We start from the raw sequence: 15,880 nt of genomic DNA, 5'->3' as shown, positions 1-15,880 counted from the left end.
ATGATCAGCCCTAAGAAGAGCAATGAGTATCTGTTACCTATTGCCTTTTCTCATGTGGAAAAGACAGTTTCCAAAGTGTCCAGACTGGCCAATTGTGCCTGTTCTGCAGTTGGGCCAATATATCTATTAAAATTATGTATATTAATAACTCTTGAGAATTCTGACTGGGGTCCTCTGGACACTTCTGAAGTCAGTTGTACTACTGAAGATAATAAAATGTAATGTCATTACTTCTGAATCTCAGAAGATTATAGTGTAAGTCACTTGAAGATAGTGCAATTGAAAGTATTTATTTGAAAGGTATTGTGGTATAAAGGATTTAGGCTGGCATTAATAACAATAATGCCTGGTAAGAAATGGAAAAATCCTGTGTTATTGTCAGAGCAAACATGTATTTGTTAACTCCGTATTTCATCTTTATTTTATGAATTGACATGTGCAATCATTTTATAGGCTGCAGCTATGCCTTGTTAACACATTCATACAAAAATCAATATTAAAAGGCTTTCAGGAAAAAGGGAAAAATAAGCATTCACGATATTCTGTTGCCTCAGTAGCTTTTTTACTCCATCTTGTGTGAATGTATTTTTTGTATGCTAGTTAAATACATGAACACATTTTTGTCTACAAGACCCTTGTCTCCTTCAGCATGGACAGGATGGACAGATGCAATCACTACGCAGAAGTTTGATATTCTGTTTATCTTTTCTGCTTAATATGCAATCACAAGCTTCATTTACTCTGCATTATTCAAATCCTGCTTTGCAGACAGAACTATCAGTATTTTGTGGGCTTTTTTATTATGCCTATCAGTATAGCATCTGAATATTTCACAGATGTATATAAAGAAGTATTCATTGCATAACTTGCAGCTTAAACAACAAACAAGACAAGGCAGGATACCATAAAACATTGCGTCTGCTAGCGCGCAGTGCGAACCCTCTCCAGACCAGGCCTACCTGGTGAATAAAGCAGTAATCCTTGTGTAGTGAAATCGCCTTTGATCATGTAATTAAAGCTATCGAAGCGCACTTAATGAAAATGAATATTCCACAGGCAAACTCAACGCATGTTTTTTGATTTAAATGACTGACCATGCAGTCTTAACATAAATTTTAAATATCCTTTATGGCAGCCAAAGGAAAGTGAAGGGAAAAAATCCCATATTGTACTTCATTGATCACTAGATCAACTAAAGGGTTGAAACATGTCCAAGGTAAAGACTTCTTCTGGTTGAATTTAAAAATATTAGGGTATTAGATTGTCATCTGCGGTGTTGATCTGTCCTGGAAGGAGATAGGGTGTTCTCCCGGTGAGGCTACTATGGGATCCTAAGCTGCATTCCACAATTTTGAGGCAAGGGTGATCCGGTGTGGCTGATCGCATTGCTTTCCTTAACTTGATCCTAGTTCGGTCTCATTTAGTCCCTGTTTTTCTCTAAGTCTAATCATTATCTAGCCAATCCCTGTTATTGCCAGTAAGGATAATGGGTGCAAGATGAAAAACCTTCCTATAACGCCAGGTCTGTCCACTTCTCCTTCACATCCTGGCTCATTTGCCTATGGTTTTTTGTTCCTTGTACCACCTTATCCTTTTCCCTTTTTTTTCCCCTATTCCCTAACACTGTGTTCTGCAGGAAGAGCGTTGAAAGCACCGAAGACAGAACCTCTCTGCTTTCAGTCCTTGTTTGTAGGGCTAGCACATGATGAAAAAAAATCTATAATTTCAGGAGAGTTTTGCTCTGCCCTTGTTAGATCTCTAGCAAATCTGATTAAGTGTGATATTCATTTTTTTATTGAGTCATGTTCAAATTGGAGCAGATTTTAAATTGGGCACAAAAGGTACATCTTGGTGAAAAAAGCCTTGCCCAGCATGAAGCCTGCAGATTAAAATGTTAGAAGAGTTTCTACAGCTTCTTAAAGAAAAGGTCATCAGAATTTATCTCAGCTGAAGCGGTACCAATTTCTCATATATCATTCTCAACAAAAACTGAACTGTACTGACAGTTTTCTACTACAGTTCTGCCTAAATAAAAAATAGAATCATAGAATGTTTTGGACCATTGGTTAATACTCAAAAAATTTACTGACAATGAACACAGCTCTGTATAGTAGTAAATATTGAACGCTCTCCATAATAAACAGCGCTTCTGCCTCACTCCCAGATAATTTATCTAAATAAATAATCCAAAGAGGAAACATACAGTCTCACCCCTACCTTTATAGCATATTTTAATATTCCTGCTGAAATGCAAATCTACAGAGAATTAAATGCTCTTTTATTTTAATGTTTTACTTTTCTCCAGCCTTGAGTCTATTGTTTCTTTGTATAAAAGAAATACTTACATGTAGGAGTAGAATGCCTGAGAAAGCTGTATAAGTAACATGCCTTCTCTGAGGCAGAGATGTAGCCAAATTAAAGAATGTTGGACTCGCGTTTCTGTTTTGTGGGTGTAAATTAACACTTTTTGTTGTTGTTAGCTTCTCTGGCATTGTTGCACATGAAAGAGTAATTAGCATTTTTAAATTGCTGGAGGTTATGGGTTCATTTTAGATTTAATTCAATTAAACTGAATCACATGCTATTGGCTGAAAGTAATGTATTGAACTAATGCATGCTGTAACTTTTCCCTTTCTTAGCATTTGTAGGTCAGACTACAGATGCTTCTACTGGAACCGCTTCAATAGTTGTCAACAGTGAAGGTACATATTTCTGCTCTGAATTGTCCTCTTGGTTCTGCCTCTTCAGCCATAAAAGAAACCTTTGCTTTGATGGATTTTTTTTTACATCTTTCATCTTTTACATAGCATTATTCAGACTCTGTTGCATTTCCTCTTATTACAGACAATTTTGTAGACGAGATGGTAGCCATAGGTTAAGCTGAATCAAGCCCTTATATTAGCAACAAGATAGCTGTAATTCAATGAGCCAGTTGATCTGCCTAGTTTTACATCAGCCTGTACCCAGTCTATCAGAAGAAGGTTAAAGCTCTCCTTTTCCACCACAAGCTACCTAGCACTTCTGCTATGAGGAAAGGGTTTGCCTACCGAGCAGGCACACTAGGTGAGTCATTATGTCCTGAATCAGGAAAATAATTGTCCTTAATATAAGTATTTGGGTTGTTCTTACAATAGCACCGATATTCTTTATCAAGTTACATCTGTAGTAATGCGCATTCACTGAAGTGGCACATTTGCTTGCTCAGTGTTAATTTTCCGTAGCTGCTGCCTGTGCTCTCATAGAGGAAAACAAAAAGAAGGATTTGCTTGTTTTCATATTGTTTTCAAACTGCTAAATTATCCTCTTCTGAAAGCATGGTGTTTATCTTTTCCTCAAGCAAGTTGTATCCTTATTTATAGAGCTCTTAAGGGAAGTGCTTGTGTCTAGATTGAAATTTAGAGCTCAGGACCAATTATGTTTATGCAAACATAACAAATTAAGTGTGATTGAATTAGTTCACTTTTGGTTCAGCTAAGAATCTTCATTTCAACAGTTACCATAGCTCAGCTGACACATCATCTCAGTAAGTCCCTGTGACACTTGATGGTTTATCTGGGCTACAGCTCAGAAGGGGAAAACGAACATTATTACTACACTCCAGGAACAAACCTAGAAAGGAACTGTGACTAGAGACAAGTCTGCACAGGAACATTCAGGAAAATTAAGCAAATTAGTTGGAGATCTCAGTTTAATTTTCTCTAGCTGAAATTAATCAAAACCTTGTATGACAGCTCTAGTTGAGAAATAGAGTAACTTTAATACATTGAATAAACTGGATGCCTGCCTGTCACTTCTTCCTCCTTCTTGGTCAGCAAGTAAATTACTTCAGTAGCTCTTGAGAACTTCTTTCTTATGCCATAGTCACATATAATAGCAACTTTGGCTATTGTAAGCAGGAGATATAGAGATATTTCCAGTAATACATGCTGCATAGGCCTCCCTCTTCTGTGTAGCAGCCATGTTGTGAGCTAGGTTTGTGGTCCAGAATAGTTCAGTAAGAAACAGAGTCTTAGTTCTTCCTAGTCCACACATGTGGCTGGCTAAAATAAACTCAGTCTGTAACTGAGTGGAGAGGATGTCCTGCTGAAGTTAAAATACCATGAGCTGTTTTGAATGACAAGGAGCAAAGCCATTCTGAGGATCTAAAACTTTTAAAGGACTGGGAAACAGACACTGAGTATCCAGTGCCAAGAGGTTATCAGTCAGCGCTCTCACCCATCGCTGTCAGTGTTAATGGCCTCAGTGTTAATGGCCTTGTCATGCACATAGTGAGTGGCCTGCACTCAGGTTCTTTCAGAAACTGAAAAATCCTAGATTAAGCTATTTCATCTAAAAGTGGCCTCCAATTTCATTTAAAATCTACTACAAGAGCAAACCTGGTCAGAACTATGCTGTAAAGTAAGCATATGCACAGAATTGGTAATGGTTCTGGTTGTTGCTTCTATCTACAACCATCTGGCGCCTGAATTGAGTAAATTGCAATAAAATAGCACTACTTATGTGCTTTGCTGTTGCAAGAGACACTATTTTTTTCCTTGTAGAAACCTGGCTGATTTGACCTAAACAGGTTTTACAGCACGTTTTAAAGGGCTTGCCTACACAGGCAAGTTTTACCACAGGAGTTGTGCTGGCAAAGTCGAAGCACCACAATGTGCAGCACAGACGCTGGGGTAAAGCAGCTTCTGCTAGTTCAGATTATAGCTAGAACGGAAGCATTTGAAGGGGAGGGGGTTGTTTTGTGTTAAGATAACAAGAGACAAATAAAAAACCATAGATATCATCTCTTCAATTCGCCAAGTTTTAATTGCTGTATTCTCATGCACCTAACATGCACTTCATAGTGGTGAATTGGGAAAAATACCAGCTCCCATAAACTGAGTAAAATCACAGGCAGAGGTGAGAGAGGTATTAAAGAACAGGGAACAGGCTACGATGGAGAAGTGAAGGCAGAGAAAAAGGTGGTTATGAGACAGCAGAGTCAGGGAAGGCGCTGAAGTAAACTTTACCTCATGTTACCTGTGCCTGTCTAGCCTGCACAGCTGCTGAATTTCTGGGAAGATTTATACAGATTACTGAATTGCACAGGTATAAGTCATCCATTATTTTAATTGGCAATGTAATAGTCCTTTGAAAATTATCTGGTGCATTTGATATTCCCAAAGCTGCATTATATTCTGCCACAGTACGATGTATTTTCAATAAAAGATTGAGAATTTAAATCACTGCTTTGAATGCAAAATGGTGGCAAGATATTTCCAAGTGAAAAAGTGCACCCCAAAGAGGCTGCAAGGCTTCGTTTTAGGATGGGCTCAGAAGTCTGTGTTTTTCTGGAACTTCACATTCCTTCCAGCAGGTCTCCATTATGTGACTATTTCTTCAAATAGGGTCAAACAAATGCAAACTTCTTCACTTACAATCTTTACTTCTCTCCGTAAGGTGACTAGCTAGTACATATCTTCTTTTCTGAACACACCTGAACACAACATGCATCTGCCCATCTTTGAGGGGCGTTATTCCACTTTGAATCCCATTTTTTTCTCTCCCCTTTCAGCCTTCCTACCAATAGCTCTCTACCTTGTCACAGCTTTATCTAATGATGTGTTGTTATCAACGCAACGTTGATGCTATTCGGTAGTACGAACTCGATGTGTTTTGTGCTTTTACATAAGCGCATATAGCAGAAAGAAGCTTTTTTTTCTGAATAAATTCTTACATAATTACCCGTGAGGTTTTTTTTTGCAGCTTTGCATGTACGCGGTGCTGACTGTTGACAGAGCCATTATGCTGGCCTGACTCAACTGGTGGCTTTGAACCAGGCCAGCAACTTCCATGTTCAAAAATTCTGTTAAGGGACTACAGAGATTGGCAGGTCATGATTAACATGCATTGACAGAAAAGATTTGGAGCTCTTGATTATTATAAATTGGAGCCTCAGCTCACCTGAGATAACCCTCACTTGTGATAGGCATTATGCTAACTTGAAGGTTCAATTTTTAACCATTTCATGAACACTTAATAGACATTATTTTTTTCAGCGAATGTACCATCAATATCAAAGCATTAATGGTGTAAAAGCTTTCAAAACATATGTTTAGATAGGCTAAATAAACAAGGCAAGCATATTCAGAGTACATGTGCCAGCTTGATTGAGGGATACTTTCCAGAGAGTCAAGCTTTGTTTGAACCTTCAGGGTTACGAAAAATTATTACCTGAATGTATATAGGATTTTTATATATTGACATTCATCATGAACTTTAATATTTTGTGTACGAGACCATTCAGTGCTTGTGCCAAGCAATTGCATAGAATCTGTGATACCATGACACACCCCAAACTTGCCCTGATGTTCCTGGACTGTGTGACTTGGCAGTCATGTCTTTCTTGTTAGATTCTTTCATGGTCACAGATATAATCTTTTTTTCCTATGAGTTATTATGCAGAAGCTCTGCAGCTATTGTTATAAGTGTGTTGTTTGAGGTATTGAATTCTATGTCCTACTGATGGCTTTTAGGTTTTAAAAAGTAAAGCAAAAATTATTGTGTCGTGTTGTTTACTGCTGTGCCTTTGATTCATCCACTGGCACCTCTCATCTGGTGACATCTATAAAAATGACTTATCCATCTTTCTTAGAAGTGACACTGACAGGTTTAGAAGCCTAATTGAGAACAGAATTTACATATTCAGCATTCATGCTGTTTTGGATGAACCCAATCCCCATCTGCTGTGAGCTTTCATACGTTTATCAACTTCATTTAGCTGTTCTAGCTTATACCAGCTGTGAATGTGGCCCTTAATAGTTTAGCTGATGTCTGCAAAACTTACTATTGTATAGGTGCACCTAACAAAACTTAAGTGAAGATATTTTGGCATAACTAGCACATTAAACTCATTTTCCTCATTCTCAGTGTGGAAAATATTTTGTCTCAGTTGACCTGTTTCAGAGTAAGGTGTGCACTTTAAGGCTTCTTTTCAGTTTAATAGATGGGCACCTCCAGACAACAGTTTCTCTCTCCCTCAAACAGATATCTAAGATATGTAAGAGGAAAAAAAATCTGATAGTATCTGTTTGTCTCAATTGACTGTTGAAGTAACCTAAAAAGCTAATTTCTAGAAATTAGTTTTCCTAGAATTGTATAGGATACAGACTCTCTTGAAAACTAGTTGATATTGGGCAGGATGAATCCCACCCCTGTTTGCCATCTGTTTTTAACTCTGTTGTTCCTGGTGCTGGGTTTCCACCTGACAAAATAGTTGCCCTCAGCAGCATGGTTTGTAGAATCATAGAATCACAGAATCATTAAGGTTGGAAGGGACCTCTAGAGATCATCTAGTCCAACCCCCCTGCACACGCAGGGTCACCTAGAGCACGTGGCACAGGACTGCGTCCAAGCGGGTTTTGAAGATCCCCAGAGAAGGAGACTCCACAACCTCTCTGGGCAGCCTGTTCCAGTGCTCTGTCACCCTCACTGTTAGGAAATTTTTCCTTAAGTTCCTGTGGAACTTTTGGTGCTTCAGTTTGTGGCCATTTCCTCTAGTTCTGTCGGTAAAGAAGTAAAGTGGTTGCGAGTAATACAGAATTATGGCATTAGCTGTGAGTACTCTGGGTCAGATTCTGCTCTCATGCATGCTGATATAAATGTGTGGTGACTGTTGTCATTCACAGTTAGTGTGTAATACGTAGCTAAGAACAGAATGTGGCTTTTTTGAACATTTTAGGTCAAGTCAGGCTGGGCTGTTTTGCAGCAGTACTAATGTGTTTCTGTGGCAGGTTCAATCGGTTTGAAGGCGGACCATAAATCTCTGACCTTTTGTAGTCAGAAAGACAGTCTTCTGACTGTGATCCAGGGCAACACTGTTTACTTTGAATTTGCACATATAGGTTTAAGCAAACAGCCTTCCTTAGTGCCTTGGGCCATTAACTCTAAAGCCTAATAATAATATGCATGTCAGTACAGCTAAATAGTTCAGCAAGATAATGCAGCAAGACATGTAAATAAAGTCCAGGCAGAAATTATTTTTCTTTCCATCGATTCCTTGTGTTTTATTGCTGGACCTATCAGTTTAAGGGATACGTGCTTGGGAAAATAGGTGCAACTTGGCCAGAATTCAGGTATCTTTACAGTATTTAGTTGTTGCAGAAGGTTTTTTTCTTTTTGTTTTTAATCCAAGATGCCCATCATTGTCTGTTGAAAAGCAGGGCGTTGGCCCTAAATGCTGAGGTTTAGCTTTTCAAATGCAGCTGTTCTGTACCAAACCATTGACAGCAGAATTGCTTTGGAAAGCTCGGGCCCCTCCCTCTGAGATCATTATATTATTCTTTCCATTGTCCTGCTTTCTTTTCAGAACATATTTAGGGAGACGAGCCTTGCACGTTGCTTATTCAAAGGACTTTGAAGTCTTGTTCAAGAAAAATAATGTATTTAAAAACATAAATATTTATTTACCGAGTAATTCAATTCATTACAGAATTGGTAGCCTCCAATGATTGTCAGTCCTTAAGGAATCTTCAGCGGGGGCGGGCTGAGGCTGTAAATCAAGGAACAACTGACTTATTGAATTTAATACCTTTGTGATTAATAATAAATTTTAATTTGTAGGCACCCATGCCTGAAGGTTTCTAAGGTGTTGTAACAAAGATTAAAAAAAAAAATGAAAGAAACAAAGAAACAGCAATAAAAGAAGGAAACTTGCATGTCTGAAGAAAAGCAAAATAATATTTGGAACATACATAAATGAATCTCTTCACTTAGCTGTAAAACAAACTCCTGGAATGAAAAGGATCTTAGAAATACTCTGAGATAACTGCCATGCTTGTGCTATATAGTATGTCTTTGTTTAGAAATTTCCACTGACCAGATTTAAGTTGGAAAGAATCTGCCACCCACCTTCTTTGCCTATTTCTGATAAGGTTTTTCTTAGGCACAGTCACTAGCTTTTTTTTTGTTGTTGGCAAGCTGATTTCTGGTTTTCATGATGGTTAGGGGCTCTCACATGACTTGTCTTAGGTATAAGGAGCAAACCTACTTCTCTGAAATTTAATGGACATGCATAATTTTCATAGTTCTGTTTTATATTCTCTGTTTTCAGCTGATGGGAAAATGAAAATTTTGATTTCATTTTAGGCATCTGAAATCAGCAATCACTTTGACATTCCTTCTTTCAGGAAGACACAGGTGCCAGGCGTAGTGTGTATCCCACATCTCAACAGTGATTAGTGCAGTGCCTCTGTAGGGTTAAATGAAAACACCAGAACAAGACTGTGGAAAACCCAAGTGTGAGTTATCCTAAAGGCATATGTACTGTACTGGAGGTGAAACACAGCATTTATTAATCCTTTAATCTTTTTTATTATCTTCTGAAATATTTGGGTCTTTGAAATGCCAGAAGTGCAGAAGTTTTTTTTTTTTTTTTTTTGGAAAATAAATGGCAGTCCTCATCTGAAAGATACTAGAGAAAAGCAAGGAATTGTTTTACTTACTTCACTGGAAAACGTTGACATAAAATCACTGCATCTTCTTTTTAGGACAGAATGTTATTGTCATAGTCCCAGGAGCCAATCTGCTTTTAAACTGTGAAGACCTGAAGAGGGCTGCTGATGTCATCTGCAAAGCCAAAGTGGTTGTTTGCCAGCTGGAAATAACGCCTGCTGTTTCTCTCGAAGCTCTGAAAATGGCACATGCCAGCGGAGGTAATTTAACATAAGCCATTCAGGGTCCCTCATTTGTGTCGCATGAAAATACTCTTTGTTTTGCCTTCTATACAAAGATCCTGTGATCCTGATTTCTTTAATCCTAGTTGTATTCACAGATGAAACAATAGGGAAGAAATTGATGCTGAATTACAAAAATTGAATTTAGTTCTAAAATTGTGCAGTCATTACCATGAATGATTATGAACCCATATAATGCCCTTATAAATATCCTTATAATCTCCCCATGCATGTGTGGTGCTGCTTTTGCTCATTTTGTCACATTGGACTGAATACAGAGTTGTATCTTTACATCAGGAACTATGGCCTTGACCCTGTTTTTTTTCCACTGCGGAATAAGTGTAATGAATTCAAGTCAGTAAAGTCCCACACACAATAAAGTGAATGAAATTACCTTAAAAAATTACTTTTATCCCTGTTCTCCCTGTAAAGCATTAAGTATGACTGTGTTTTTCTGTACAGAAGTTAATATCCTCAGAGTAAAAAAAAAAAAAAAAAAAGCCTTTTCTCTTAGTCAGAATTCTTACAGTGTGGCTTGGTGCACTGCCATCAAATAGGCAGTCATGGTCTGTGAAACTATCTGTCCTTGTTACTGTGCTTTTACCTGAAACCACTTTTGCTGCAGTGCTGCTGCGCATGGCTCTGCACCCGAGGAACAACTGACCTTGTGCTCCGCTTGGATCCAGTTGGATGGGGGTTTGTGCCTGCCGGGGCGCTGTGTTGTTCAAATGTGTGCGATGGTTTTGGTTCATCAAGCCCAACTACCACAATGTTTGAACAATAATAAGTAAATAGCTAGGCAAGGGAGGCATCTTAGGAGATGAAAAACGCGTTGTTTGTGCAGAAGATAAGGCCAGGAGAGGACAGCTCCTAGTGTGGTCAGTCAGGGATGGGGCTGGGATCAGCCCGAGTGATTCTTCACAGCTAGACCCAGGCCTGCCCCAGTCCGTGGTGGCACCTGGGGGCTGTTGGCTTTTGGTCGCGCTCCTGCACTCAACGCTGTTGTGCACCTGTGGTGATCCCTAGGGCTGAGCACACAAATTGAAGGGTAGAATCTCTTCCACATATTTAATGCAAATTTAAGCAGCTATTCGTGCAAGCCTGGGAGAGAGCAGCTCTGAACTGTGGCAGTAATAGTCATACGCAACAAAAACAGAACTCCGCGCATGGGGAGAATTATTTTGACCTCCATTTGAAATGCCAAAGCTGAGTTCATGCAAATACAAATAAAAATTTAAGACTTCATGTAATGAGGAAGTGCCTGGGATGCTTAAAGTGGGGAGAGGAGGAGGAGAAGGAAGTTTACTGTATTTTCCCATCATACTATGTGAAAATGGATGAAAGTTTCTTAGTGTCATGGTTAAGGGAATATTATTAAGTCAAAAATTGTGAATTATGTTGTTGCTACTCTTTGTAGCCCTTTTACGCTAGCAAGATGCCAGCCAGTTATAGAATAAAAAGTATGGAATTTTTTTTTAAGTAAAAATTTTAATAGTCCAAACCTGATACACTGAATAGACATGCAAGCGTTTAGGAGCTGGACAGCACAAGGAACTGACAAGACACTGTAATAACTGTGGGACAGTTACAGTTCTGCACCCTCAGCCTGCTGTTGTTGTGCAACTCTTCTACCAGGAGAGGTTTGGTTGTTTGTGCTTTAAAACAATAGGCTACACATGATCAAATGCCATATGCAGTCAAATCTAAGAAAATGGCTCAGACTGTAGCTGTAAAATTTATACTGAGCCAACTGTAAAATGCAGTTTCTCTTGGTTTAGTCTGCAGTACCCTCATGTATAATGCAGTATTGTATGTTGGGAAGAGCTACTAGACTATTTTTGTTTAGCAGATGCACATCCAGATGCCTCAAACCTCTGTTTCAAGTTTTGTTGCTTGATCTTCTCCACTCTTATTAAAACAAAAAATAAGATGGAGAAAGAATATGGACAGGCAGGCAAGAGCCCGTTTCTCTTCAGTGAACACCACTTTGATCTGTAAGCTGGAGAGGGACAACTCATGTTTTGACATCCTTTCATTGTGGCACTGATTATTAGAGATCTTGTGACAGTCTTCGGGGGAGAATAATTACATGAAGTGGGTATAAATTGCAATGGAAATCTGACTGGAAAGTTCCAGGGTTTTCTTGCTGGCCACATACTTTGAATCTGCTGCTGCTTCGAAGAGGGGGGCTGGTTCATTGATGGGCGAAGGGTTATTATGTATTGAAGTGTGTAAAGCATTTTTGGGGCTTCTGTAATGACAGACTCTATAAAAGACAGTCTAATAATGTCCAGCCTAGTAATATTGTAGTGAAGAATGAAAGCGTATCATAACCAGGGCTGGAAGCAGCCTCAGTTACTAGCATTGCATGTCGTTTCCTAATAGAAGATCTATTTTTCAGATGCTTTAACTTGGGCTGCAATTTTCCATACCAGCTGTTTGTGTGTGGTTGAATTATTTGAAAATTTCTGCCAAAACTGCTCAAGTATTGTGGCTACAGAAACAAGGCTATGGAAAAAATACTCCCCCGTTTAAAGGATGTACACTGGCAACATTAAACTTACTTAAAACTTGATAGCAAGGAAGATTTAAAAACATGCCTTTATAAGGGTGTGGAAAACTGCCCAATTTTAACTGTATTACATACCTTGAGAGCAAAACAGCACCTTTCAAACAGACTTAATACAGAATTTTTAGAGCTTCCCAGCTAACTTCCCCGGAGAGTGTGTCCGCACCAGAGAGTGTGCCAGCTGGACAGCAGGACTTTCAGTGGAGCTCCTAAATCTGGGTTTAAGCAACTTATTTCTCTTACGTCGTTGACGATGCTGTGTAGGCCTGGGAGGTACAGGGAGAGGCTTGCTTGCTTTGAATACAAAAGAGACAAAACTGGTCTGGAATGGTGGGAAGGAGAAAAGATTTCAGATGGGGGAATTTGCTTGGGCTTTGGGGTGGCAAAGAAAGAAGAAAGGAGCTGAAAGGGGAATCATTGGGGAACCAAGTATAGGGTGTGTTAAACAGAGATGGTCCTGGGGTCTGGGAGAACACTGGCCCTGTGGCACGTTGGATGTGGGATGAAGCACAGGACAGGGGTGGACAAGAAACAGCTGTGATGAAGCTCGAGTGAAGAGCTTTATGCGAGGATGCCTGAAGAAGGGGTTTCCCACCCCGGTTAGCAATGCATCTGTATTACTAAAAACCCAGGTTGGAGCAGCTTCAGGGCTTTGACTGGCTCATGTGTGTGGCACTACGATGCTGCATGCAAGAGTGCATGCAATTTTCCAATATGTGCCCTTTGTTTTATCTGGGAAGTGTACCTAAAAGATTTGTGCTGGGAAACTTTATTAGGTTTGCAACTCAAAAAATAGGAAATGCAAGAGTTAAGCTTGCCTGTGAAACCTTAATTTGTCTCCTTTCTGCATATGTATTATGTTGCAGTCTTTAATTATATGATCACATGCTGTTTTTCAGTGGTATGTGATCATATAATTAAAGAGTGTATTATAATGCACACTGTATTGTAATAATATAAGGGAACCAAATTAAGATTTCGATGGAAATCCTAATTCTGGCATTTTTTGTCTTTTGAGTGAGTGCTTTTATCAGTTGAATAATATTGTTTTTAATGAGACACGTAGAGAGACATGATAAAGTTGTACATTCATAGGCTAAAATTTTAAAAGAGGGTTAATCATAAAGGTCATCACCTAAACTTTTCTGTAGTCAGATTTAACAAGTCTTTGAGTGTCTCTGGAGAATGAAGAGGGATGCAGAAGTGTTCAGAGTGCCTCAATATTACATGCTTAGGAATCTTACTAGAGCATTAGGACTAAAATTCAGCCACCCAAATTGGAAGATTTGGCCACTTACTCTAAGGAATATTTAAAAGGCAAAAAAAAGTGTGTTTCATATAAAAAGGATGGCCTTGTGGCTAAGGCACAAGTATTAATCATAAAACTGGCAAAGTGAGAACCTAAATCTGCAGACTTCCTGTGTGAACAGTGACTAAGTCACTTCTACTATCCTTAAGACAAACCTTTCCTGCTGTTATACAGGGCCTTAGGCTAGGATTTCAAGTTAGGTTAACTAACATATTCTACCACATGTTAAGTTAAGGTCGAGCTCTGCCAGATAACATATTAAAAATATACAGTGCCTTGTCTACACTGTAGTATTGCCATGTGGCAGTTGGAAGATGTTAGGTAACACACTCAGAAGCACCTTTAAACCTTTGTCTAGACATGCCCTTCGTTACTCCATGCCCCTGTTTCTTATGTGTAGGATGAGTTTAAGATGGAACTTAGAATGCTTAAGGTTGGAAGGGACCTCTACAGGTCATCTAGTCCAACCCGATGCAGGTAACAATACATATTCTAAGCAGAACAATGCATATTCTAAGCAGAAAAAAAATCTAAAACTAAATTAATTCCTGTAAAATTTATTAAAATTCTCAAAAAACACCATAAAAAATTATTGTCTAAATTCCATGATTGTCCAAATCTTTTTTTGTTTTTTTTTTAAGTTATTTTCTTGATTATTTTCTATTACTCTTCTGCCATATTTCCACATGAGATTGCACATTAACTGAAAGGAACTTTAATAAAACTCTTATCATTTCTTTAAACTGTGGACACAGAAGATGAGAGACTTCTTTGTGTTAGTATGAAACATTGGGAGATGTGAATGCAATCAGAACTTGGAAGATACTAACCATAACAAATTTTCATGTTCTAGATTATGGTTTATGAATTTGAAATACTAAAGATTTAGACTTTCTTTTTTTTTTTTTCATTTTTTTCCAGTAAAGACTTTATTTAACCCAGCTCCAGCCCTTGCTGACTTAGATCCAGAGTTTTATACCCATTCCGATATCTTCTGCTGCAATGAAACTGAGGTAATGATCACACATCGCGTTAGAGTCTTAAGCAGTAAAATTTCAGGGGGATTCAGTTCTCAGCATGGACAGCAGGAAAGCTCAGCCAGCTCCTTTTATATAGGACCTCTGGAGGCGGCAGTTTTCATCCATGACATACTGAGCAAAGAAGAGTATTCTGAAACTTGGCATTAACAGCTTCTAAAGGGAAAGTTGTGTCCTGCCTTCTCCTTGCAAGTAGATGAGTAAAACAGATCCATAAAAGGACAAATTTAAAATGTTAGCAGTGACTAGTGGTAACTATTAAAATAAATCCTTGTCCTTTTGCTGTGGTCCCTTGAAACGTTCAGCAGGAATGTGCTAGCCACACACACGTTTTAAACTGGCCTGCCAGGGGGTGATGCAGGCCTGCTGCACTCCCTGGTAAATAGCAGCTTCGTGTACTTCTTCCTGTCAGAATTGTTTGCAGTGAATATCCCTTTCTCTGTCCCTTCAACTGTACATTTCCATTTTGTTCTTTCTTTGCCTCTCTAATTCAAGTGTAGTATTGCTTCTAAAGCAAATTTTTTTTTGTCACAAGGGACAAATTAAGCTCTTGTCCCATAAGGCCTTTGTTTAAGTTTCCTATTTATTAGTGTTAAGCATGCTGTGTTCCTTCCCCTCACCCTCTCTTTATATAAACAGGAATGTGTGAGAAGTAACCTAGCGGACAGAAGCCATGCCCTGAACATAGTTCAAGTTATCTCCAGCAAACATGCTTTCTGCAATGCATATGACACGCTCGGGTAGGGAGGAGGGGAAGGAGCCAAGCAGGCTGCTACTTATTGCAGGGTTTCTCGTAGGATGACAATGTCTGTCATTTGCCAGCAAAAGCCCTTCAAGGCTCAGTTAGCCTCCTCTGAACTTTCTGTTAAAATACATCCCCAACCGTATCAGAAAACCTTAGTTCGTGAGTCTTCTGGCATTGCAGGCACCCCAGTGCGTTCCCAGATTTGCAGAATAGCTGTTTCCTGCAGGGTGGTGCTGGGCTCCTCTCCAGAGGGTGAAGTTTCCAGTGTAACTGGCAGTGACACCCTCTGTGGGTTAGGCACTATCTGTCAGCCGTGGAGAGGGGATGGTAAGAATGATAAGGCAAAGTACTTATTCTTGTTCAAGAAACTTGCAGGACACCCATATGGTGATTTCTTCATGCTTTCAGAAAACACTTATGCCTGGCCTATGCCCTTGGATAGGCTGAATGGGGCGATGGCACACATTTCCTCTGAGAACACCCATTCTCTCCCACCAATATAGCAAATGT

The 15,880-nt window shown here is 39.1% G+C and overlaps 1 protein-coding gene across 1 annotated transcript in view; it reads left to right on the top strand.

Moving 5' to 3' along the window:
* RBKS (ribokinase) overlaps positions 1–15,880 on the top strand; it is a 64,670-nt gene that overhangs the window by 22,657 nt on the left and 26,133 nt on the right. Inside the window, exons 4-6 of the mRNA XM_088524261.1 lie at positions 2,640–2,702; positions 9,525–9,689; positions 14,510–14,601. Of these exons, the coding sequence (XP_088380387.1) occupies positions 2,640–2,702; positions 9,525–9,689; positions 14,510–14,601 (320 nt within the window). The remainder of the gene's footprint in view (positions 1–2,639; positions 2,703–9,524; positions 9,690–14,509; positions 14,602–15,880) is intronic.

The sequence above is a fragment of the Tinamus guttatus genome, unplaced genomic scaffold (genome assembly GCF_059628265.1).
Source record: "Tinamus guttatus ecotype Peru unplaced genomic scaffold, ASM5962826v1 Tinamus_guttatus_pri_ptg000208l, whole genome shotgun sequence".
In the NCBI taxonomy this organism is placed as follows: domain Eukaryota; kingdom Metazoa; phylum Chordata; class Aves; order Tinamiformes; family Tinamidae; genus Tinamus; species Tinamus guttatus.
This window is presented reverse-complemented; position numbering and strand designations above follow the sequence as displayed.